At 40.6% G+C, this 22,823-nt stretch overlaps 1 protein-coding gene across 1 annotated transcript in view; it reads left to right on the plus strand.

Moving 5' to 3' along the window:
• Nucleotides 1-22,823, plus strand: part of LOC146041984 (uncharacterized) — a 179,940-nt gene that overhangs the window by 60,590 nt on the left and 96,527 nt on the right. The window contains exons 6-7 of the mRNA XM_083161909.1: nucleotides 751-843; nucleotides 3,042-3,136. Of these exons, the coding sequence (XP_083018035.1) occupies nucleotides 751-843; nucleotides 3,042-3,136 (188 nt within the window). The remainder of the gene's footprint in view (nucleotides 1-750; nucleotides 844-3,041; nucleotides 3,137-22,823) is intronic.

Here is a 22,823-nt window from a genome sequence, read left to right on the forward strand (position 1 = left end):
TCCCGGGGGGCTAGCGACACGGGGCTGGGCTCGTTAGAAAGCCCCGGTCCTCAGCTCCAGCTGAGCTATGTCTGAAATGACAGGGGCACGTGCCTGGGTGCCCCCCCCCCTTCCCGAATCCGCCCATGGCTGTATGCCTTTTTCTTTAAGATAGTTGGTTAGACCATTAAGGAGCCCATACACGGTCCGTTGTGTATGGCTCCGTTCTGTACTATGCGATGCGCGCTCCCGCGCATCACATAGCGCGGTACAAAAAGTATGTGCTGCACATACTTTTTGTACTAGCTATACATCGGATCGGATCGCAGTGCATGCACACTGCATGCACTAGGCATGCGATCCGATCCGATGTGTGTTGTTTAAGCACACAACGGATCCGATTAACGGACCGTGTATGGGGGGCATTAGTCTTGTGTTCTCCGCCATTGTCAGATCTTCGTATCTTTAGTTAGTGACCTGTTGTTTTTTTTTTCTACTAGGTTCTTGTACACTTAGAACTTGCTTGTTACTTTATTTTTGTTCTTTAGGACAGCGGTTCCTAGACTTTTTTTTTCTCCTGTACCCCACCTATGAGAAAACTATTCACACACCTTTTTCAGCCATAGTCAAACTGAGACTACTTAATCCCCAAAACAACATTGACTCACAAGTGTTAATGGTTTGACACCAGTTTCATTACAGCTGCAGTGTCTTGTGAACTGGGAGACATACATACAGTATTTTTTTTTTTTTTTACATTTTCTATTTCAGATTAAAGATTTCCTTGATACCGTTGATGATCAACAAGATTTCAAAAGTTTAATACAACCAATTTGTCATGAATTGAAATATACCAATCAAGAGGTAATGTATAATATGTATTTAAAAAGAAATGTATCTTTGTTTTTTGAATTTACCCCACAAATACTGTGGGTGAAATGTAATAGGATGAGAGATTCAGAAAGTGAGAGATTTGGTAAGAAATATCCAGGTTTTTTTTAAAGCGGCAATCATTTACACTTGCCGCTTTAAAAAAACCTGGAGATTTCTTACCAAATCTCTCACTTTCTGAATCTCTCATTCTATTCAATTTCCCCTGTGTATCTGGATGGAAGAAAAATAGTCAATGGGGGAAATTTACTAAAGGAAATTTGTAAAAAAATAGGTGTATTTGTATCCATGTATTTGTATTTTTGACATTTACTATCCCGAAAATACGGCAATTACGTATTCGTATTGATAGCACATCAATACGAATACGAATTGCCGTATTATTGGGGATAGTAAAGGGCAAATTTACTAAAGGAAATTTGTAAAAAATAGGTGTATTTGTATTTAGAAATACACTTATTTTTGACATTTACTATCCCGAAAATACAGCAATTCGTATTCGTATTGATAGCACATCAATATGAATACGAATTTCCGTATTTTCGGTATAGTAAATGTCAAAAATAAGTGTATTTCTAAATACCAATTTTTTTACAAATTTTCTTTAGTAAATTTCCCCCTAAATGTCAAAAATAAGTGTATTTCTGGATACAAATACACCTATTTTTTACAAATTTCCTTTAGTAAATTTCCCCCAATAGATTGATACCAGATGATCGAGGATCAAAAGGTCCACCATTAAATTGTCAACAAACTTCCGTCAACAGGATGAAAAGGTTGACATTGAAAAATTCGACACAAATATTTTTTGACGCATGGTATTTCATTGTTTTCAGGGTTTGGGTTACAGGTAGGATTAGGCACTAAGGGGGAGGAGGAGGGTTAGGCATCAGGGGGAGTGTTCGGGTTAGGTTTAAGCATCCGGGAAGGGTTACATTGGATTAGGGCTAAAACAACACAAAAAGCTGACTCCTGTGTCGACCATTTGCATGTCGACCTTTTTAACCAGGTTGACTATTTAAGTGTGGATATTTCTGACCCTGTTTGATCATATGTTGTCGACCTATTGACTGTCTATCTAGACACTGACAATCTTTTAATTACTGGACATTTTATTGGCAGATTCATTTAGCCATAAAAAAGGTCACACAACATTTTACCCTGGGGGTAGAAATTGTGGTAAAGTGAGAAATTCCATTTGGGGATATTGTAGATTTTAGTTTACATCTTTAGAACATGAAAAAGTATTTTAGGCCACCTTCAGTGGTGTTTCAGTGGTTCTCTTTAGTCACATGACCCGGACCAGCTGTATTCTCCCGGACCGGCTGAATGATATTACATTAATATGGCAGTGCTTTCGAACAGGAGCCACCAGGTGAGAACACCCTCTCCACATAGAAACATAGAATTTGACGGCAGATAAGAACCACTTGGTCCATCTAGTCTGCCCCTTTTTTAAACATGTTACCTCAAACCATATTTGATCCTTATTGCTTTGTAAGGATATCAGTATGCCTATCCCACGCATGTTTAAATTGTTCTACTGTCTTAGCCTCTACCACCTCTGATGGGAGGCTCTTCCACTTATCTACTACTCTTTCTGTGAAGTATTTTTTCCTCAAATTTCCCCTGAATCTTCCTCCCTCTAGTTTCAGTGCATGTCCTCGTGTTCTGTTGCTCCTCTTCCTGTGAAGAATGTCTCCCACCTGTACCTTGTTCAAGCCCTTGATATATTTGAAAGTTTCAATCATGTCCCCCCTTTCCCTTCTCTGCTCCAAAGTATACATATTAAGATATTTTAGTCTTTCCACATGAGTGTGAGTGCTGTGTGCTGTGGAGCATCACTCTGGGGAGTGGGCAGGCCAATATGGTACACCGCCAGACCTGGTAATGGTGTGTGTCACATTAAGATCAACCCACATACTCTTGCATATACAGATCCTTCCACTAATGTATGTTTCACTAGACATGAAATATACTACTAATGAATATAGAACTAAGCAGGGTACAGGCAGGGGAGACTGGTTTAATGTTTCGGTGTGAATATTGAGATTCAGAAAGTGGCATAAGGAAATGGAAAGGAAAACAAGAAGATACATAACATCCCATACAGTGACCTCTTAATTACTTTATTCTGTTATTTTATGTTTCCTATATTGATTTATATTTAGGAGCTACGTAGAATGGAAAATGTATTCAGGGCCCCGCTGAACAGATATTACAATGAAGATGCCTGGTTATGCATGGAACCTTATTTACTTCCACAGTAAGTTCCTAAATGAAATGGGTGCTGTCACTAATGTCACGTTAAGGCAGCTTAATAAAAAATCTTCTTATTGCATTCATAAATATATATGGAAAAGTTTCAGGAGCTACGGAGATTTTAGATAAAAATGTGATGCAATATTTTTACCTATGCACTATCCACTGCCTTCAGGTAGGTGTGAAAAAGCTGAATACTTAGGGGGTGATTCAACAGCAGCTTAACGCTGCCCAGTGGAACACCTGCAACCCCCGCCACCAAATCTCCTCGGTAATATGCAAGGGGATGTCCGCGAACACATCTCTTCGCATCGGCCGAAGGGGAGAGAAGTCATTCGATGGTCGCCGACCATCGAATTATTTTATCCCCTTCGGAAATAAAAGTTGGTCTGAACTGACTTTTATTTCCTTCTGTGTTCGCCTAAGAGGGGGCGGGCGCTGACATCCTGTGACGTAAGCCACCTGGCCTTAGCAGGCATCGGCCCGTCCACGTTCCCAGGGTACGCCCAAAAAATCAAAAAATTAAGCCCCATTTCTTCCCCCCGTCCACACCCCGGCCCACCCTCCACGCAGAGAACGGACCGGCGAGTGTGTATCTTGCTGAAGACGTTCGGTGCCGGGACTGAAATCGGATCACATTGACTGATGTTGAATCGACTTGCACTCAGCTGCATGCCATATAAATGTGAACAATGCTAATTGAAATAGATAATGGCACACACCCTCAGGGGTAAATTTACCAAACCTTCTCAAACTGAAAAGAGCTGTAGCAGCCAATCAGATTCTGTCTCTTATTTCTCTATTGCATACCATAAAAATGTTAGACAGAATCTGATTGGTCGCTATGAGAAATATCACCTCTTCATATTTAGAACCTTTAGTAACGTTAAAATGATAATGACCACCAGGAAAATTTATGAAATGTAGTTATGCTACAGATAATACTAATGTCAGATGCCTGACTCTAGAGCAGTGGTTCCCAACCCTGGTTCTCAAGTACCCCCAACAGTGCACGTTTTGCAGGTCTCCACACAGAATCACAAGTGATATAATTAGCTCCACCTGTGTATCTTTTAAAATGTGCACCTGCTGGGTGACCTGGAAAACGTGCACTGTCGGGGGTACTGGAGGACCAGGGTTGGGAACCACTGCTCTAGTGGAATGGACAGTTGCAGTTATGCAGAGACAAATGGAGTATATGCGTAATCAACTTGATCTGGACTTCTCTGAACATGGAGTGATTGCTGCCCTTGCAGCAGCAGTGTAAGCATTAGCAAATCTGCTGCACTGGTGAATTGTGTGAGTGTGGCAGTTTTTACTATACACAGAATACACCATCAGACAATAAACTGGATCAAATGGATGCTTGAGCAGAACGGAGACTTATTCAATTCTACAAGTCAGATGTGCAACAGTGCTTTTAATAATGGATAATCTGAATGAGGGTATAATTCAGATAGCCTCTCAATGTACAGTACACAGCATATTACATATTACATATTACGGGCTAAAGAAGCAGGTTGCCTGCCCGTAGACCATTGCTGCAGTATCTGCTACAAACAGCAGAAAGGCCCCCAGTTTGCTAAGGAAGACAGGAACTGGACAGCTACTGAGACCTAAAGTTTTACTTTTTAGGTGAAAATAACAAAACCTATGAAGAAGCTCCAATCTAGTTAAAATTATGTCAGGATGTCTAATGCAGGGTACACACCAGGATGACAAGGGTCCGATCCCATCAATCTAGATCCATTTCTGACTGATTGGATGTAGATTGTATGTTATCTGGACCCTTTTCAGTCCTGTTCCGATCCCGATCGGATGCGCGGGTGGGTCGGTCGGTCGTTATTCAGATCCTACCTGCAGCAGGTAGGATCTGAAAACGACCATACACCCGGGTGCGGGTCATGATCGGATCGGAACCCACTCACTATGCGCATGGTGAGTGCGTCGTGCATGCCCTGTGATCGTGAGCGGGTCGGACGTGACACTGACAACCCGCTCACAATGTGCATCGTAAGCGGGTCGTCCTGGTGTGTACCGGCATTAGAGTGGTTCATTAATATACTTAAGCATAGTAAAAAAAGAGTACAAGCTTGTCCTAGTGCAAAGTGACTGACTTTGGCTGGAGGAAAAATCCCTGATAATTGACCGCTTTTCATGGTCACAGTTGTGAATATTCTGTTTATTCCTGAACGGTTTTTTTATTTTTTTGGGAGAGGATGCTCTGTAATTGAAGTGACCAAGAAAAAAAACTTGGGGCAAAAAATCAGGGTAAATACCTTTTTTGTTTGCCCTTAATAGAATAATGCACACCTGTGTCTTCTAATGTCCAACAAACTCTTTACTGAATGCTCCAGTAAGTTCAGTAAACAATGCATTACACTGTGTTCTTTTAGGTGCAGTATTTAAAACACTTCTGTTTATTGTCTTTACTTGTGGCAGTTTATTTTAAACATGAGTTGGTCTGAAAAACTGTTTTGCATCCCCTATTCTGGGAACAAGAATGGGCTGCATTACAGCATATAATTATGCCAAAAATAAGCCAATATATTAACAGTTAAATACGTTGAAGTGTATTATGATGTAATAAACAAATACATCTAATGTTTAGAAAAATAAAATCAAGAACATTGATTCAAATATAACAGGTTAATCATTCTATGAGTGGTGTCCAGCAGTACATATATGCCAATCATACCACTTTCACACTGCCTAAACGTTTTAAAAAACGGTATTTTAAAACTGTATTTAAAATGGTAAAAGATGAGAGGATGAGCGCTAATTAAAAGGAAAGAGAAGACAAAGATAGAAAAAAGCACCTGAAAAAAAAAAACCGGGTTAATAAAATGTTTACAGCTCTTCTGAGCTAGAAGTGAGAAGTCCGTGGGGCTGTGCTTTCCCTACCTCTAACACAGGCTGCCAGAGTTGCCCGTGACTGAAGGCTGTGGAAGCGGCTTGCAGAAATAAGCCTCTAGTCTTCTGCGCTGTCCGGGTCTGTGTGCCGGCAACAGCGATCGCGGCACCGGCTTCTGTGCTGGATGGAAGCGGGTGCAGGGAGCGTGCAGGACAGCGTACCCACGGAGACAGCCTCTTCAACGCGTTTCGTGCTATAACAGCACTTTTTCAAGAATGTCTGTAGGCTGAACTTGTCCGTCTTTTTATTTATTGAATTTTTTATTTATTTATTTTTTTTTTTTTTAAAAAACATTATTAAAAAAAAAGGGAAGTTGATGGTCCGAATCGGCGGCAACCACATGGAAAAAAGACAGTTGAATAGAACATCACACAAATTTTGTGTTGATGTCGGGTTTTTAGCTAAAAATATTATAAAAAAATATTATACAAATATTTAAGGTGCTTTTCAGGTGTAGATAAGAAAAGGAAGAAGAAAAAAATTGAAGTGTATTGTAATAGGAAAAAAATTAATTAATTATAAAAACATGTTTAATTAATTATGAAAAAGCATTGAGATCGAAAGCTATATTCATGCCTTTTGGGAATAAAGTTTGGAGTTCATAGATCCACTTTGTTTCGGTTTTTTTCAGTTGTTTAATAAAATCACCACCTCTCCAATGTGGGATTACTTTTTTGATTCCAATGAATTTTAGACCTGTGGGATTTTTATTATGGACTTGTAAAAAATGGCTAGATAGGCTATGGGTAGTAAGTCCCCTTTTAATATTGTAAATATGCTCACTGATTCGGACTTTTAGCTGTCTTTTTGTTTGTCCTATATATTGTTGTCCGCAAGGACAGCTGAGAAGATATATAATTCCTTCTGATTCGCAGGAAATGTGTTCTTTGATTGTATATTCTTTCTTTGTAACGTTGGATGAAAAAGTTTTGGTTGATTTTGTTGAGATTTTATGTTCATTTTTGCAAGCTTTACAGTGTAAACAAAAATGGAAGCCATTAGATAGTCTATCAGTTTTATCGGTATTGGATTTTGTGAAGCTGGACACCAGTTCCTGTCGAAGATTTCTTGCTCTTTAATAAACTATTTTTGGTTTTTCGGTTAGAAGAGGTTTCAGATCTTCATCCAGTAATAGAAGTGACCAATTCTTTCTTAAGATGGTTTCAAATATCTGATGATCACTGTTGAATTGAGTTATGAATGTGATTTCTTGCTGAGTTAGATGATCTTTATTCTTGTATTGGAAGGTTTCTGAACGGTCAAGATCTGTGACTGTCTTTAACTGAGCTCGTAGGAAGTGTTCTTTATAACCTTTTTGTAAAAAGTTCTTAGTGAGAGTCTCGCTTTGTTCTAGGAATGTGTTTATATTTGTACAGTTCCTTCTGAGTCTCCTGTATTGACCTAATGGGATAGTTTTGACCCAGTTCCTATGATGATTACTCTGTACGGGGATGATGTTATTGCCGTCAACTGGTTTGGTATATGTTTTAGTGACTATTGTGTTTTCTTCTATTGTGATTTCTAAATCAAGGAAAATGATTTTTTCTTTGCTAGTAACTGTAGTAAGACAAAGGTTCAGTTGGTTTGTGTTTAGATAGTTTTTGAATTCTTCGAGTTCTGATTCTGTGCCTCCCCAGACGAATATAATATCGTCAATAAATCTCTTTCACAATATTATATTCTGTCGATATCTGTTATTAGTCCATATCCAATCCTCCTCCCATTTTGCAATGAACAGGTTTGCGTACGATGGGACGAATGGTGTGCCCATCGCGGTCCCGCAAGTTTGAATGTAGAAGGTCCCCTTGTTCCAGAAATAGTTGTGTTTCAATATAAACTCGCTTCCTTCCATGATGAAGTTTATTTTGTTGTTGGGTAATGTCGTTTTGGTCAAATGATGTAGAGTATGATCACAACCTTCTTCATGTCGAATTGAGGTATATAGCGAAGTGACGTCGCTTGTTCCCAGAATGTAGTTCTGTTTCCATTCTAAATTCGCCAGATGCTGGAGGATATTGATGGTGTCTTTGAGATAGCTTTGCTGGACAGATACTAAGGGTTGAAGAAAGGAGTCTAGAAAAATGGAAAGGTTGGACGTGATAGAGTTGATGCCTGACACAATGGGGCGACCGGGGTTTTTGTGGATTTTTGGAAGGCAGTAAAAAGTGGGAATTTTCGGATGGTTTGTTTTGATAAATGTATATTCATTTTGATTGATGATTCCCAGGATAAGCGCTTCTTCTAATATGGCTGTCAATTTTTTCTGACATTTGATGGCTGGATCGTATGGAAGGGTTTCGTATGTTGTAGTATCTGACAGTAGTCGATTTATTTAGTCTTTGTACATGTTGTTGTCCAGTACCACTACTCCCCCGCCTTTATCGGCTGGTTTGATTGTAATTGATTGATCTTCTTTTAATGTTCTTAACGCTTTCTGTTCTCCTGCGGATAGATTAACTTTTTTTTTTGTTCTATCAGGGATGTTATCACAATAGTCACTAAAACATATACCAAACCAGTTGACGGCAATAACATCATCCCCGTACAGAGTAATCATCATAGGAACTGGGTCAAAAATATCCCATTAGGTCAATACAGGAGACTCAGAAGGAACTGTACAAATATAAACACATTCCTAGAACAAAGCGAGACTCTCACTAAGAACTTTTTACAAAAAGGTTATAAAGAACCCTTCCTACGAGCTCAGTTAAAGACAGTCACAGATCTTGACCGTTCAGAAACCATCCAATACAAGAATAAAGATCATCTAACTCAGCAAGAAATCACATTCATAACTCAATTCAACAGCAATCATCAGATATTTGAAACCATCTTAAGAAAGAATTGGTCACTTCTATTACTGGATGAAGATCTGAAACCTCTTCTAACCGAAAAACCAAAAAAGGTTTATAAAAGAGCGAGAAATCTTCGACAGGAACTGGTGTCCAGCTTCACATAATCCAATACCGATAAAACTGATAGACTATCTAATGGCTTCCATTTTTTGTTTAAACTGTAAAGCTTGCAAAAATGAACATAAAATCTCAACAAAATCAACCAAAACTTTTTCATCCAACGTTACAAAGAAAGAATATACAACTGAAGAAAACCGAAACAAAGTGGATCTATGAACTCCAAACTTTATTCCCAAAAGGCAAGAATATAGATTTCAAGCTCAATGCTTTTTTATAATTAATTAATCATGTTTTTATAATTAATTAATTAATTTTTTTCCTATTACAATACACTTCAATTTTTTCTTCTACTTCCTTTTCTTATCTACACCTGAAAAGCACCTTAAATATTTTTATATTTTTTTATAATATTTTTAGCTAAAAACCCGACATCAACGCAAAATTTGTGTGATGTTCTATTCAACTGTCTTTTTTCCATGTGGTTGCCGCCGATTCGGACCGTCAACTTCCCGTTTTTTTAATAAAGTTTAAAAAAAAAAAAATTAAATGAATAAAAAGACGGACAAGTTCAGCCTACAGACATTCTTGAAAAAGTGCTGTTATAGCACGAAACGCATTGAAGAGACTGTCTCCGTGGGCACGCTGTCCTGCACGCTCCCTGCACCCGCTTCCATCCAGCACAGAAGCCGGAGCCGCGATCGCTGTTGCCGGGTGACGTCACCAACACAGACCCGGACAGCGCAGAAGACTAGCGGCTTATTTCTGCAAGCCGCTTCCACAGCCTTCAGTCACGGGCAACTCTGGCAGCCTGTGTTAGAGGTAGGGAAAGCACAGCCCCACAGACTTCTCACTTCTAGCTCAGAAGAGCTGTAAACATTTTATTAACCTCAGGTTTTTTTTTCAGGTGCTTTTTTCTATCTTTGTCTTCTCTTTCCTTTTAATTAGCGCTCATCCTCTCATCTTTTACTGATTATTTTTAATGAGCTGCTTTAACATATTTCTTTCTAGCGTAGTGTCCCACATTTTTACTGTTTTTAAAATGGGTCTGAGCCTTGACATTGCAGTAGATTACCGTTTTAAATACCATTCACATCAGTCAACCCGTTTTAATCCCCTCAACACGTTTCAAGGCAGAATGCAGGGGACAGCCTATCACAGGTCTGTAATCTGTTGTTTTTTGCTAAATACCGTTTCAGAGCCATTCTCACTGCATAAAAAACAGGCTCTGAAATGTGTAGGCAGTAAAAAGTGGGAATTTTCGGATGGTTTGTTTTGATAAATGTATATTCATTTTGATTGATGATTCCCAGGATAAGCGCTTCTTCTAATATGGCTGTCAATTTTTTCTGACATTTGATGGCTGGATCGTATGGAAGGGTTTCGTATGTTGTAGTATCTGACAGTAGTCGATTTATTTAGTCTTCGTACATGTTGTTGTCCAGTACCACTACTCCCCCGCCTTTATCGGCTGGTTTGATTGTAATTGATTGATCTTCTTTTAATGTTCTTAACGCTTTCTGTTCTCCTGCGGATAGATTAACTTTTTTTTTTGTTCTATCAGGGATGTTATCACAATAGTCACTAAAACATATACCAAACCAGTTGACGGCAAAAACATCATCCCCGTACAGAGTAATCATCATAGGAACTGGGTCAAAAATATCCCATTAGGTCAATACAGGAGACTCAGAAGGAACTGTACAAATATAAACACATTCCTAGAACAAAGCGAGACTCTCACTAAGAACTTTTTACAAAAAGGTTATAAAGAACCCTTCCTACGAGCTCAGTTAAAGACAGTCACAGATCTTGACCGTTCAGAAACCATCCAATACAAGAATAAAGATCATCTAACTCAGCAAGAAATCACATTCATAACTCAATTCAACAGCAATCATCAGATATTTGAAACCATCTTAAGAAAGAATTGGTCACTTCTATTACTGGATGAAGATCTGAAACCTCTTCTAACCGAAAAACCAAAAAAGGTTTATAAAAGAGCGAGAAATCTTCGACAGGAACTGGTGTCCAGCTTCACATAATCCAATACCGATAAAACTGATAGACTATCTAATGGCTTCCATTTTTTGTTTAAACTGTAAAGCTTGCAAAAATGAACATAAAATCTCAACAAAATCAACCAAAACTTTTTCATCCAACGTTACAAAGAAAGAATATACAATCAAAGAACACATTTCCTGCGAATCAGAAGGAATTATATATCTTCTCAGCTGTCCTTGCGGACAACAATATATAGGACAAACAAAAAGACAGCTAAAAGTCCGAATCAGTGAGCATATTTACAATATTAAAAGGGGACTTACTACCCATAGCCTATCTAGCCATTTTTTACAAGTCCATAATAAAAATCCCACAGGTCTAAAATTCATTGGAATCAAAAAAGTAAGCCCACATTGGAGAGGTGGTGATTTTATTAAACAACTGAAGAAAACCGAAACAAAGTGGATCTATGAACTCCAAACTTTATTCCCAAAAGGCAAGAATATAGATTTCAAGCTCAATGCTTTTTTATAATTAATTAATCATGTTTTTATAATTAATTAATTAATTTTTTTCCTATTACAATACACTTCAATTTTTTCTTCTACTTCCTTTTCTTATCTACACCTGAAAAGCACCTTAAATATTTTTATATTTTTTTATAATATTTTTAGCTAAAAACCCGACATCAACACAAAATTTGTGTGATGTTCTATTCAACTGTCTTTTTTCCATGTGGTTGCCGCCGATTCGGACCGTCAACTTCCCTTTTTTTTAATAAAGTTTAAAAAAAAAAAAAAATTAAATGAATAAAAAGACGGACAAGTTCAGCCTACAGACATTCTTGAAAAAGTGCTGTTATAGCACGAAACGCGTTGAAGAGACTGTCTCCGTGGGCACGCTGTCCTGCACGCTCCCTGCACCCGCTTCCATCCAGCACAGAAGCCGGAGCCGCGATCGCTGTTGCCGGGTGACGTCACCAACACAGACCCGGACAGCGCAGAAGACTAGCGGCTTATTTCTGCAAGCCGCTTCCACAGCCTTCAGTCACGGGCAACTCTGGCAGCCTGTGTTAGAGGTAGGGAAAGCACAGCCCCACAGACTTCTCACTTCTAGCTCAGAAGAGCTGTAAACATTTTATTAACCTCGGGGGGTTTTTTTCAGGTGCTTTTTTCTATCTTTGTCTTCTCTTTCCTTTTAATTAGCGCTCATCCTCTCATCTTTTACTGATTATTTTTAATGAGCTGCTTTAACATATTTCTTTCTAGCGTAGTGTCCCACATTTTTACTGTTTTTAAAATGGGTCTGAGCCTTGACATTGCAGTAGATTACCGTTTTAAATACCATTCACATCAGTCAACCCGTTTTAATCCCCTCAATACGTTTCAAGGCAGAATGCAGGGGACAGCCTATCACAGGTCTGTAATCTGTTGTTTTTTGCTAAATACCGTTTCAGAGCCATTCTCACTGCATAAAAAACAGGCTCTGAAATGTGTAGGACTCTGCTTTTTAAACGTTTTGAAATACCGGTTATCATTAACCACTGCAGCCTTAAACGTGTTGAAATGTGAAAAAAAAACGGCAATATACCGTTTTACAAGTGCGGTGTGAAAGGGGTATCACTGTGTTAATTACTTATTACAGCATAATACACTTCGACTTATTTACTGTTAATATATTGGCTTATCTGTGCTATAATTATATGCTGTAATGCAGCCCATTCATGTTCCCAGCATAGGGGATGCAAAACCGTTTTTCTGTCAATAAACAGAAGTGATATGTAAAATGATACATCAGACAGTTTACACTACTTGTAATACTTATTGTAACAGTTACTGTTTTTCAATAACAGACTGCAACAGTTATTTATGTACACATGATTGTCTATCTTTGTATAAGCACTGCAAAGAGAGCAGCATAAATCCAATTACCTCCTCACTGGGATGGAATTAGCAAGATCTAACAACCAGACACTTTATTGATAAGACAAAACATACCACACTCATACCACTTTCACATTGCCTAAACGTTTTAAAAACCGTTTGTTTTTTATACAGTATTTAAAACGGATCTGAGCCTTCACATTGCAGTAGACTACAGTTTTAAATACCATTCACATCAGTCAACCCGTTTAATCCCATGAACACGTTTCAAGGCATAACGCAGGGGCCAGCCTATCACAGGTCTGTAGTCTGTTGTTTTTACTAAATACCGTTTCAGAGCCATTCTCACTGCAAAAAAAAAATCGGCCCTGAAACGTGTAGGACTCTGGTTTTTAAACGTTTTGAAATACTGGTTATCTTTAACCGGTAAATGAACTCTGGCGCTTTCCCACTGCAGCATTAAATGTTTTGTAATGGAAAAAAAATGTCAATATACTGTTTAACAAGTGCAGTGTGAAAGGGGTATCACAAAAAAATGCTGCACTGCAGGTGGGGCAGATGTAACATGTGCAGAGAGTGGGGGGTGTTGAAACTGAAATCTAATGGCAGTGTAAAAATAATGCAGCCAGTATTTACCCTGCACTGAAACAAAATAACTCACACAAATCTAACTCTTTGCACATGTTACATCTGCCCCAATCTAACTCTTTGCACATGTTACATCTGCCCTGCAGTGCTGCAGTGTAGCATTTTTTTGCCCATTTTGAGAACAAATTTGTACTGCAATCAGGTCTGATTAAGGGCCATTATGCAGTGTTATATTTCACACAGTGTCACTGAAATTCCATTTAGGGTATTTGTACTTCTTCTGTTATAAACATGTTCAGGAGAAAACACACAATATTCACAATTGTGACCATGAAAACAGGTCAGCTATCAGAGATTTTTTTTCTCCCGCCAAAGTCAGTAACTTTACACTAGGACAAGCTCATACTCTTTTTACTATGCTAAAGTATATTAATGAACCACTCTAAGATATCCCGACATAATTTTAACTAGATCGGAGCTTCTTTATAGGTTTCATTATTTTCACCTAAAAAGCGAAACTTTAGGTCTCATACCAGAACAGAATATATTGACCTAGAGCAAAACGCTTTTGCACATTTCTTATTCAGGTGAAGTCACAACTTTTCCACACTAGCCGATTTTTAATTTCTCAATTTAAATTTTTTCACTCCGACCTAATATGTATATTGTAACAGGTTCAGCAGGCAGTTTTCAGTATTTGTACATGTATTTAATCTCATACAAGCCTACAAGCTTGACAGCAAATAAAACCTTCATATAGACAATCAAATAAAGATACTTGTCCATGCAGTGCTCCTTGTGCACAGTGACTCAGTGCCTCCGGGCACTGGCAGTCTATGTTCCTGGCACTATAATACTTAGGCCTACTAACTGGCCTCTACCAGGCATCAGCACCATGAGCAGTAAACTGAATAAGGTTTAAATCAGGCATGTCAACCTGCGGCCCTCCAGCTGTTGTGAAACTACACATCCCAGAATGCCTTGCCACAGTTTTGATATTAGGGCATGCTAAATTATGGCAAGGCATGCTGGGATGTGTCGTTTCACAACAGCTGGAGGGCCGCAGGTTGGAAATGCCTGGTTTAAATCTCTTGTACTGCAATCAACCCACTTCCCAGCTGTGGCTGTGCAGGTCTGAAAACATGGGCCGGAGCCACGTGTTGGGAGCCCACCCGTCTCTCCCCCAAACACACCTCAATGACCGATTCCTGGCTTTGCAGTGAACCAGTTTCTGTTACCTGGCTGCAAAGCACTCTCTCTGAGGCTGGATGGCTCCTTATTAATCCTTTACGGGGCATATATATATATATATATATATATATATATATATATATAATTGCAGCAGGATCCGGCTCTCCATATAAGTAAATCAGCGTCGGGTGCCCATATAGCATAACAGACAGCAGGACAAGGAAGATATAGCACTCCAGGCGACTTGATGAAGGAAATACTCACAGACCAGTTAAGGTTCACAACGTTTCAATGCCCGTTTATTAGTGGCATTTTCGTCAGGTATAAAAAAGAATACAAAACAGTCTTACCTTTAAACACCCAAGTGAGCACGCTGGGAGGCTGGGGGAGGGGCGGAAGCCTCCGCCCTGCCTGCTGGCACATATGAATGACATCACAAAACATAATCAGAGTGCACCCATCACCATGGTTACAGGAGTATACAAACAGCGTCACAAGAACAACAAAACAAAGCAGCATGATCTGTGAAAAAACAATAGTGAAAATCAGCACTAGGCTTAATCAAATATACATCACATCTATTGCATTCAAGGCACTTAATGCCTAGGAGGCACAGACTGTTTGCAATCAAGAATACTAATAACTGATTAGTAGAGACAGGATTATATGCATTTGCATATTTGCCTATGCATTTGCATATTTTGCCCATTGTCACTGGTTATTGCATATTTTACCTAAAATCTAGTGATGGTGCATATTTTAGGCCCCACCCGCGAGTTACAGCACTGCTTTGCCCTGCTGCTGCTGCTGGCCAGGTAGTGGTAGAGTGTGCAGGCTGGGGCAATATGTGCGCAGTGTGGGGAACCTTGAATGTACACTATGTCTGACACTGCTCTAGGCTGCCAATCCATGTTGATAAAAGTCAGTCTGGGCAGATGCCATTACGAAGCTCCTGAACCTTTGCCTGCCCCTGGCCTGGAACTTTACACCGAGACAGACTTCTGCAGCAGAGGAGGCGGGCAGAAGGGTTGTGACATGCCGTGTCACAGTGCGTATGCGGAGCAGGGAGGAAGCCTTCCACTGCGCCGCCCTCACACGCTGTGCTGACATTTGATCCATCGGCACTGGAGATGAGGGTCTATGTAGTTGATGCAAGAAGAGCTGTGGACACTGCAGTATGCTGTAGCAGCCAGCACACTGACATCTGCAGATGCTGTGGGCCTATTTTTGAGGTTTATTTGCAACTAATTTTATGCTGATTTTTAAATAAATAAGTAAAAAATTACTTTTTTTATTATTTAATGTAGCATATTTTAACACTTTTCATGCATATTTTAAGTATTTTTCATGCATATTTGCATGCATATTTCAAGCTTTTTATGTTGCATATAATCCTGTCTCTACTGATTAGCTACATGCTAACAGAGCACATTATAAAAAGGATCCCAAACCCAGATGTTCGTTAAGACCCCTAGGTGCAACTGTGCCCAGGCGAAAAATCCACCTGGTTTCAAGCTGAATCAGTTTCTTAGACCGATCTCCCCCTCGTATAGAGGCAGGGAGGTGGTCAATCATGCGGTATCTTAGAGATGAAAGGGGGTGAGGATGGCTGCAGAAATGGCGTGCGACCGGTTGATCGCTATGACCCTTAGTAATGGCATTTCTAATTGCTGATCTGTGGGCTGTCATACGCTCTTTGAATTGGCATTCAGTTTTGCCAATGTATGACAGTCCACAGGGACAGAGGATCTGATATATAACATATCTGGAGGAACAATTGAGGCGGTGGGTAATATACATAGTTTTCCCAGATAGTGGATGGGAGAATGTATCCCCCGGGATCATAAATTGGCACGTAACACACGTACATCTGATACACCCCTTCCGGGTATTGGCATATATGTCTGTAGGGGTTGCAAGGTCAGAGATATCTGCTCTCACCAAGATATCTCTAAGATTGCGCCCCCTAGTGTAACAAGCAAGAAGCCTGGTGTCAGCCAGTTTAAGGTCTTTATCCCCTTGGATAATAGGCCATAGTTTTTTAGAGATATTATTAATATTTTCACTAGATGGATTATACTGGCATACCCATGGGATCATTTCCCCTTTGTCTTTCTTAATGGCAACTTGGTTGATGAGTGTGTTACGGTCTAATGCAAGTACTCGTTGTTTTTCTCGTCTCAACTGTTCAATATGATAACCTCTATTCACAAATTTGGATATCATATTATCCATTTCAGCATCTGCCACCACGGGATCAGATGTAATACGCCGAATGCGCAACAACTGAGAGTAGGGAAGGCCACGTTTAAGTGGCTTGGGGTGAAAACTGTCTGACCTCAGCAGATTATTTCTATCTGTGGGTTTACTGTATAATGATGTACAAATAATACCTTCTTTTACAGCAATGTTGACATCTAAATATTGGATGTTATCGCAGCTCACATTATGCGTTAATTTCACCGGATGATCTCTCAAGTTGTGACTATCGATGGTATTAATCAATTTCTCAACAGGCCCCCTCCAGAATATCAACAAATCATCGATGTATCGACAGTAGAAGAATACATCTGTCGACACATCGATGTTATCGAAGAATATCGATTGTTCCACCTCAAACATGTAGATGTTAGAGTAGGCCGGTGCCATGGCAGAACCCATGGCACACCCACGGCACTGAAGGTAAAAACAATTGTCATACAGAAAGTAATTTTTGGTCAAGATCATTTGTAACAAATCAATATGAAAATTCAATTTCTCACCAGCAAACGTCCCGGTTTGTTCAAAAAGTCTCCTCACTGCCGCCAATCCCCCATCATGAGGGATGACCGTGTAGAGACTTTGGACATCGATACTACACAGAACAATATTAGGAGGTATTGCTGCCAAACTGGATAAACGTCTGAGCAGGGTATTAGTATCCAACAGGAAGCGAGGGTGTACTTGAATGAGTGGCTGCATGATAGAATCCAAGTATAAAGCCACAGGTTGAAAAAGCGAATTCACTGCTGATATAATTGGCCTTCCCGGAGGCTTGGAAAGAGTCTTATGCACTTTGGGAGTAGTATACAGTACTGGTACCACAGGGTGAGGTGGCAGCAGCGCTGCATGTAATTTTTCTGAAATGAATTCATTATCCAGGCCATATTTCAGAAGTGTCGCTAGATCTTTGGTGTACACAGCAGTGGGGTCATTTTGAAGCTTCAAATAGGTATCAGCATCAGACAGTTGGCGTGCAATTTCGTCCTTGTAATCCTGTAAATTTTGTATCACTAGGGCTCCCCCTTTATCCGCTGGGCGAAATATTAGATCTTTGTTAGAAGCCAGCTTCGTGAGTGCCGTGGCTTCGTCCCTTGACATATTATTGCGGATTTTGGACGGTTGTGCAGTAACCAAGTTTGTCTGCTGATCCAACAATCTGGTAAATGTCTTAATCGACGCATTCGAAGATAACGGGTCAAAGGATGATTTGGGCATCAGCCTGGCAACTTTAGGTGGGAGTTGTTCTGTTGATACAGCTGGTGAAGGATCTCTGGGTTTAGCAAAGTATTCCTTTAGTTTTAATTGGCGATATAGGCGGTATTTTTCAACTTGCCACTGGAGGGGGTCTTGGGGATAGGTAGGCACAAACGACATGTTTGAGGTGGAACAATCGATATTCTTCGATAACATCGATGTGTCGACAGATGTATTCTTCTACTGTCGATACATCGATGATTTGTTGATATTCTGGAGGGGGCCTGTTGAGAAATTGATTAATACCATCGATAGTCACAACTTGAGAGATCATCCGGTGAAATTAACGCATAATGTGAGCTGCGATAACATCCAATATTTAGATGTCAACATTGCTGTAAAAGAAGGTATTATTTGTACATCATTATACAGTAAACCCACAGATAGAAATAATCTGCTGAGGTCAGACAGTTTTCACCCCAAGCCACTTAAACGTGGCCTTCCCTACTCTCAGTTGTTGCGCATTCGGCGTATTACATCTGATCCCGTGGTGGCAGATGCTGAAATGGATAATATGATATCCAAATTTGTGAATAGAGGTTATCATATTGAACAGTTGAGACGAGAAAAACAACGAGTACTTGCTTTAGACCGTAACACACTCATCAACCAAGTTGCCATTAAGAAAGACAAAGGGGAAATGATCCCATGGGTATGCCAGTATAATCCATCTAGTGAAAATATTAATAATATCTCTAAAAAACTATGGCCTATTATCCAAGGGGATAAAGACCTTAAACTGGCTGACACCAGGCTTCTTGCTTGTTACACTAGGGGGCGCAATCTTAGAGATATCTTGGTGAGAGCAGATATCTCTGACCTTGCAACCCCTACAGACATATATGCCAATACCCGGAAGGGGTGTATCAGATGTACGTGTGTTACGTGCCAATTTATGATCCCGGGGGATACATTCTCCCATCCACTATCTGGGAAAACTATGTATATTACCCACCGCCTCAATTGTTCCTCCAGATATGTTATATATCAGATCCTCTGTCCCTGTGGACTGTCATACATTGGCAAAACTGAATGCCAATTCAAAGAGCGTATGACAGCCCACAGATCAGCAATTAGAAATGCCATTACTAAGGGTCATAGCGATCAACCGGTCGCACGCCATTTCTGCAGCCATCCTCACCCCCTTTCATCTCTAAGATACCGCATGATTGACCACCTCCCTGCCTCTATACGAGGGGGAGATCGGTCTAAGAAACTGATTCAGCTTGAAACCAGGTGGATTTTTCGCCTGGGCACAGTTGCACCTAGGGGTCTTAACGAACATCTGGGTTTGGGATCCTTTTTATAATGTGCTCTGTTAGCATGTAGCTAATCAGTTATTAGTATTCTTGATTGCAAACAGTCTGTGCCTCCTAGGCATTAAGTGCCTTGAATGCAATAGATGTGATGTATATTTGATTAAGCCTAGTGCTGATTTTCACTATTGTTTTTTCACAGATCATGCTGCTTTGTTTTGTTGTTCTTGTGACGCTGTTTGTATACTCCTGTAACCATGGTGATGGGTGCACTCTGATTATGTTTTGTGATGTCATTCATATGTGCCAGCAGGCAGGGCGGAGGCTTCCGCCCCTCCCCCAGCCTCCCAGCGTGCTCACTTGGGTGTTTAAAGGTAAGACTGTTTTGTATTCTTTTTTATACCTGACGAAAATGCCACTAATAAACGGGCATTGAAACGTTGTGAACCTTAACTGGTCTGTGAGTATTTCCTTCATCAAGTCGCCTGGAGTGCTATATCTTCCTTGTCCTGCTATATATATATATATATATATACAGGTAAGGACAGTGGCACTCCAAGGGACTTCTCAATAATGACACACACACAGTGTAGCTTCCGACGTTTCGGATTTTACTCCGTCTTCAAGGAAAAGAACAAAAAACATACATGGAACACTCACCTAAATAAGCTCTCACCAGTCAAATTCTGTTAACCGTCCCATGGCGTCTGCCGGGCGTCCCAGGCACTTCCTGTCACAGTTAGTCACGTGATGGAGACGTCATGCCGTCTCACATCCGGAATCCTGAGCAGGCGTCCAGGTTGCTTGGCAACCATGACGCTTAGGGACCTGAAACAAGACAGAATGCAGTGTGAACATGGCAAACTAAATGTGACACAAAGATAAACAACAAGGAACTGTTAACCAATAAAACACCAAAAATGTTAAATATAGAAAAATTGCAGACACGTTAAGGAAATGAATGAGACACTCAGATATCAAAGGAAAATATTAAAGGAGATCTGTTCGTTTAAGCCTTTTGGAGAGACCGTTTGTAACTTAAAGATCCAGCTCGTCTCAAGCTGGAGCAGGCGTCTGTTCCTATCTCCGCCACGTAAGTTTTCAGGTACATGGTCAATTAGGATGTATCTGAGGCTTGAGAGGTTATGTTTCAATGAAGCAAAATGTTTCGCGACAGGTTGCTCGTTAGGTTTGCTAGCCAGTGCTGCCCGGATTGCAGATCGATGTTGCGCGATGCGCTCTCGAAAGGTCCTGATGGTCTTGCCGACGTAACAAAGTCCACACGGACATTTCAACAAGTAGACCACGTGTGTACTAGTACAAGACATAGCATGCTTTATTTTAAATTTGTATCCTGAATGGGGATGTGAAAAGAACTTTGAGCTGATCAGGGCACTGCAGGTAGTGCAACCTGTGCATTTGTAACACCCGCCAGGCTTCTTGTGGGTACCAGGTGTAAGTCTGGTAGACAGGTCTGTTCTCACCAGCCAGTCCCTGATATTGCGACCTCTCGTATAGATAGGCATGAGGTGTGTATTTTTAAGTTTGGACAAATCTTTGTCGTTCTGGATGAGCGGCCAAAGAAGTTTAGAGACAGACGAGATCTGAGTGTCACCGGTGTTGTATGATCTCACCCATCCTAGTCTGTCCGGGATGGGGGCATCTCTGTTCTTTCTTTTCAAGGTATCGGCACGTGATAGAGCCGATACCTTGAAAAGAAAGAACAGAGATGCCCCCATCCCGGACAGACTAGGATGGGTGAGATCATACAACACCGGTGACACTCAGATCTTGTCTGTCTCTAAACTTCTTTGGCCGCTCATCCAGAACGACAAAGATTTGTCCAAACTTAAAATACACACCTCATGCCTATCTATACGAGAGGTCGCAATATCAGGGACTGGCTGGTGAGAACAGACCTGTCTACCAGACTTACACCTGGTACCCACAAGAAGCCTGGCGGGTGTTACAAATGCACAGGTTGCACTACCTGCAGTGCCCTGATCAGCTCAAAGTTCTTTTCACATCCCCATTCAGGATACAAATTTAAAATAAAGCATGCTATGTCTTGTACTAGTACACACGTGGTCTACTTGTTGAAATGTCCGTGTGGACTTTGTTACGTCGGCAAGACCATCAGGACCTTTCGAGAGCGCATCGCGCAACATCGATCTGCAATCCGGGCAGCACTGGCTAGCAAACCTAACGAGCAACCTGTCGCGAAACATTTTGCTTCATTGAAACATAACCTCTCAAGCCTCAGATACATCCTAATTGACCATGTACCTGACAACTTACGTGGCGGAGATAGGAACAGACGCCTGCTCCAGCTTGAGATGAGCTGGATCTTTAAGTTACAAACGGTCTCTCCAAAAGGCTTAAACGAACAGATCTCCTTTAATATTTTCCTTTGATATCTGAGTGTCTCATTCATTTCCTTAACGTGTCTGCAATTTTTCTATATTTAACATTTTTGGTGTTTTATTGGTTAACAGTTCCTTGTTGTTTATCTTTGTGTCACATTTAGTTTGCCATGTTCACACTGCATTCTGTCTTGTTTCAGGTCCCTAAGCGTCATGGTTGCCAAGCAACCTGGACGCCTGCTCAGGATTCCGGATGTGAGACGGCATGACGTCTCCATCACGTGACTAACTGTGACAGGAAGTGCCCGGGACGCCCGGCAGACGCCATGGGACGGTTAACAGAATTTGACTGGTGAGAGCTTATTTAGGTGAGTGTTCCATGTATGTTTTTTGTTCTTTTCCTTGAAGACGGAGTAAAATCCGAAACGTCCGAAGCTACACTGTGTGTGTGTCATTATTGAGAAGTCCCTTGGAGTGCCACTGTCCTTACCTGTATTCTATCCCGCTGAGTGCAGCACCCGGGCCGTTGAATTCTGTGTATCCTGGAGTGCCAGCATCTGTCGACTTATATATATATATATATATATATATATATATTTATATTTATATTATTGCTTGATCACCACCTGGTAGTTTGGTATGGCACAGTTATATTCCTTATAAATATAGAACATTTAATTTCAGTATATCTAAAATGATTCATATGCTTTTTTGGTACTTGTGTAGTTTCACAGAGGCAGCCTAAGCTACGTTTGAATCTATGTTGTCAGCGTAGCCCAACGGCTGCCTTACTTGTGTAGTTTCACGGCGGCAGCCTAAGCTACGTTGTCAGCGTAGCCCAAAGGCTGCCTAGCGTAGTAAGCATACTGTCTCTGCGGCAACCCTGTGTAATTAGCGTAGTCACCGTACTGTCCCCGGGAGCTGCAGCTCTGTCCCTGGCAAGCCTAAGCCACAGCGCCGGTAACCGGCAGATCCCCTGCGCTGGCTAGGGTGACCAACTCATCCCTTTAATCCGGGACACATATTAATTACACAGGTTCTGTGGCAGTTTAAAACCAGGTGAA

The sequence above is a fragment of the Crinia signifera genome, chromosome 1 (assembly GCF_055691185.1).
Source record: "Crinia signifera chromosome 1, ASM5569118v1, whole genome shotgun sequence".
NCBI lineage: Eukaryota > Metazoa > Chordata > Amphibia > Anura > Myobatrachidae > Crinia > Crinia signifera.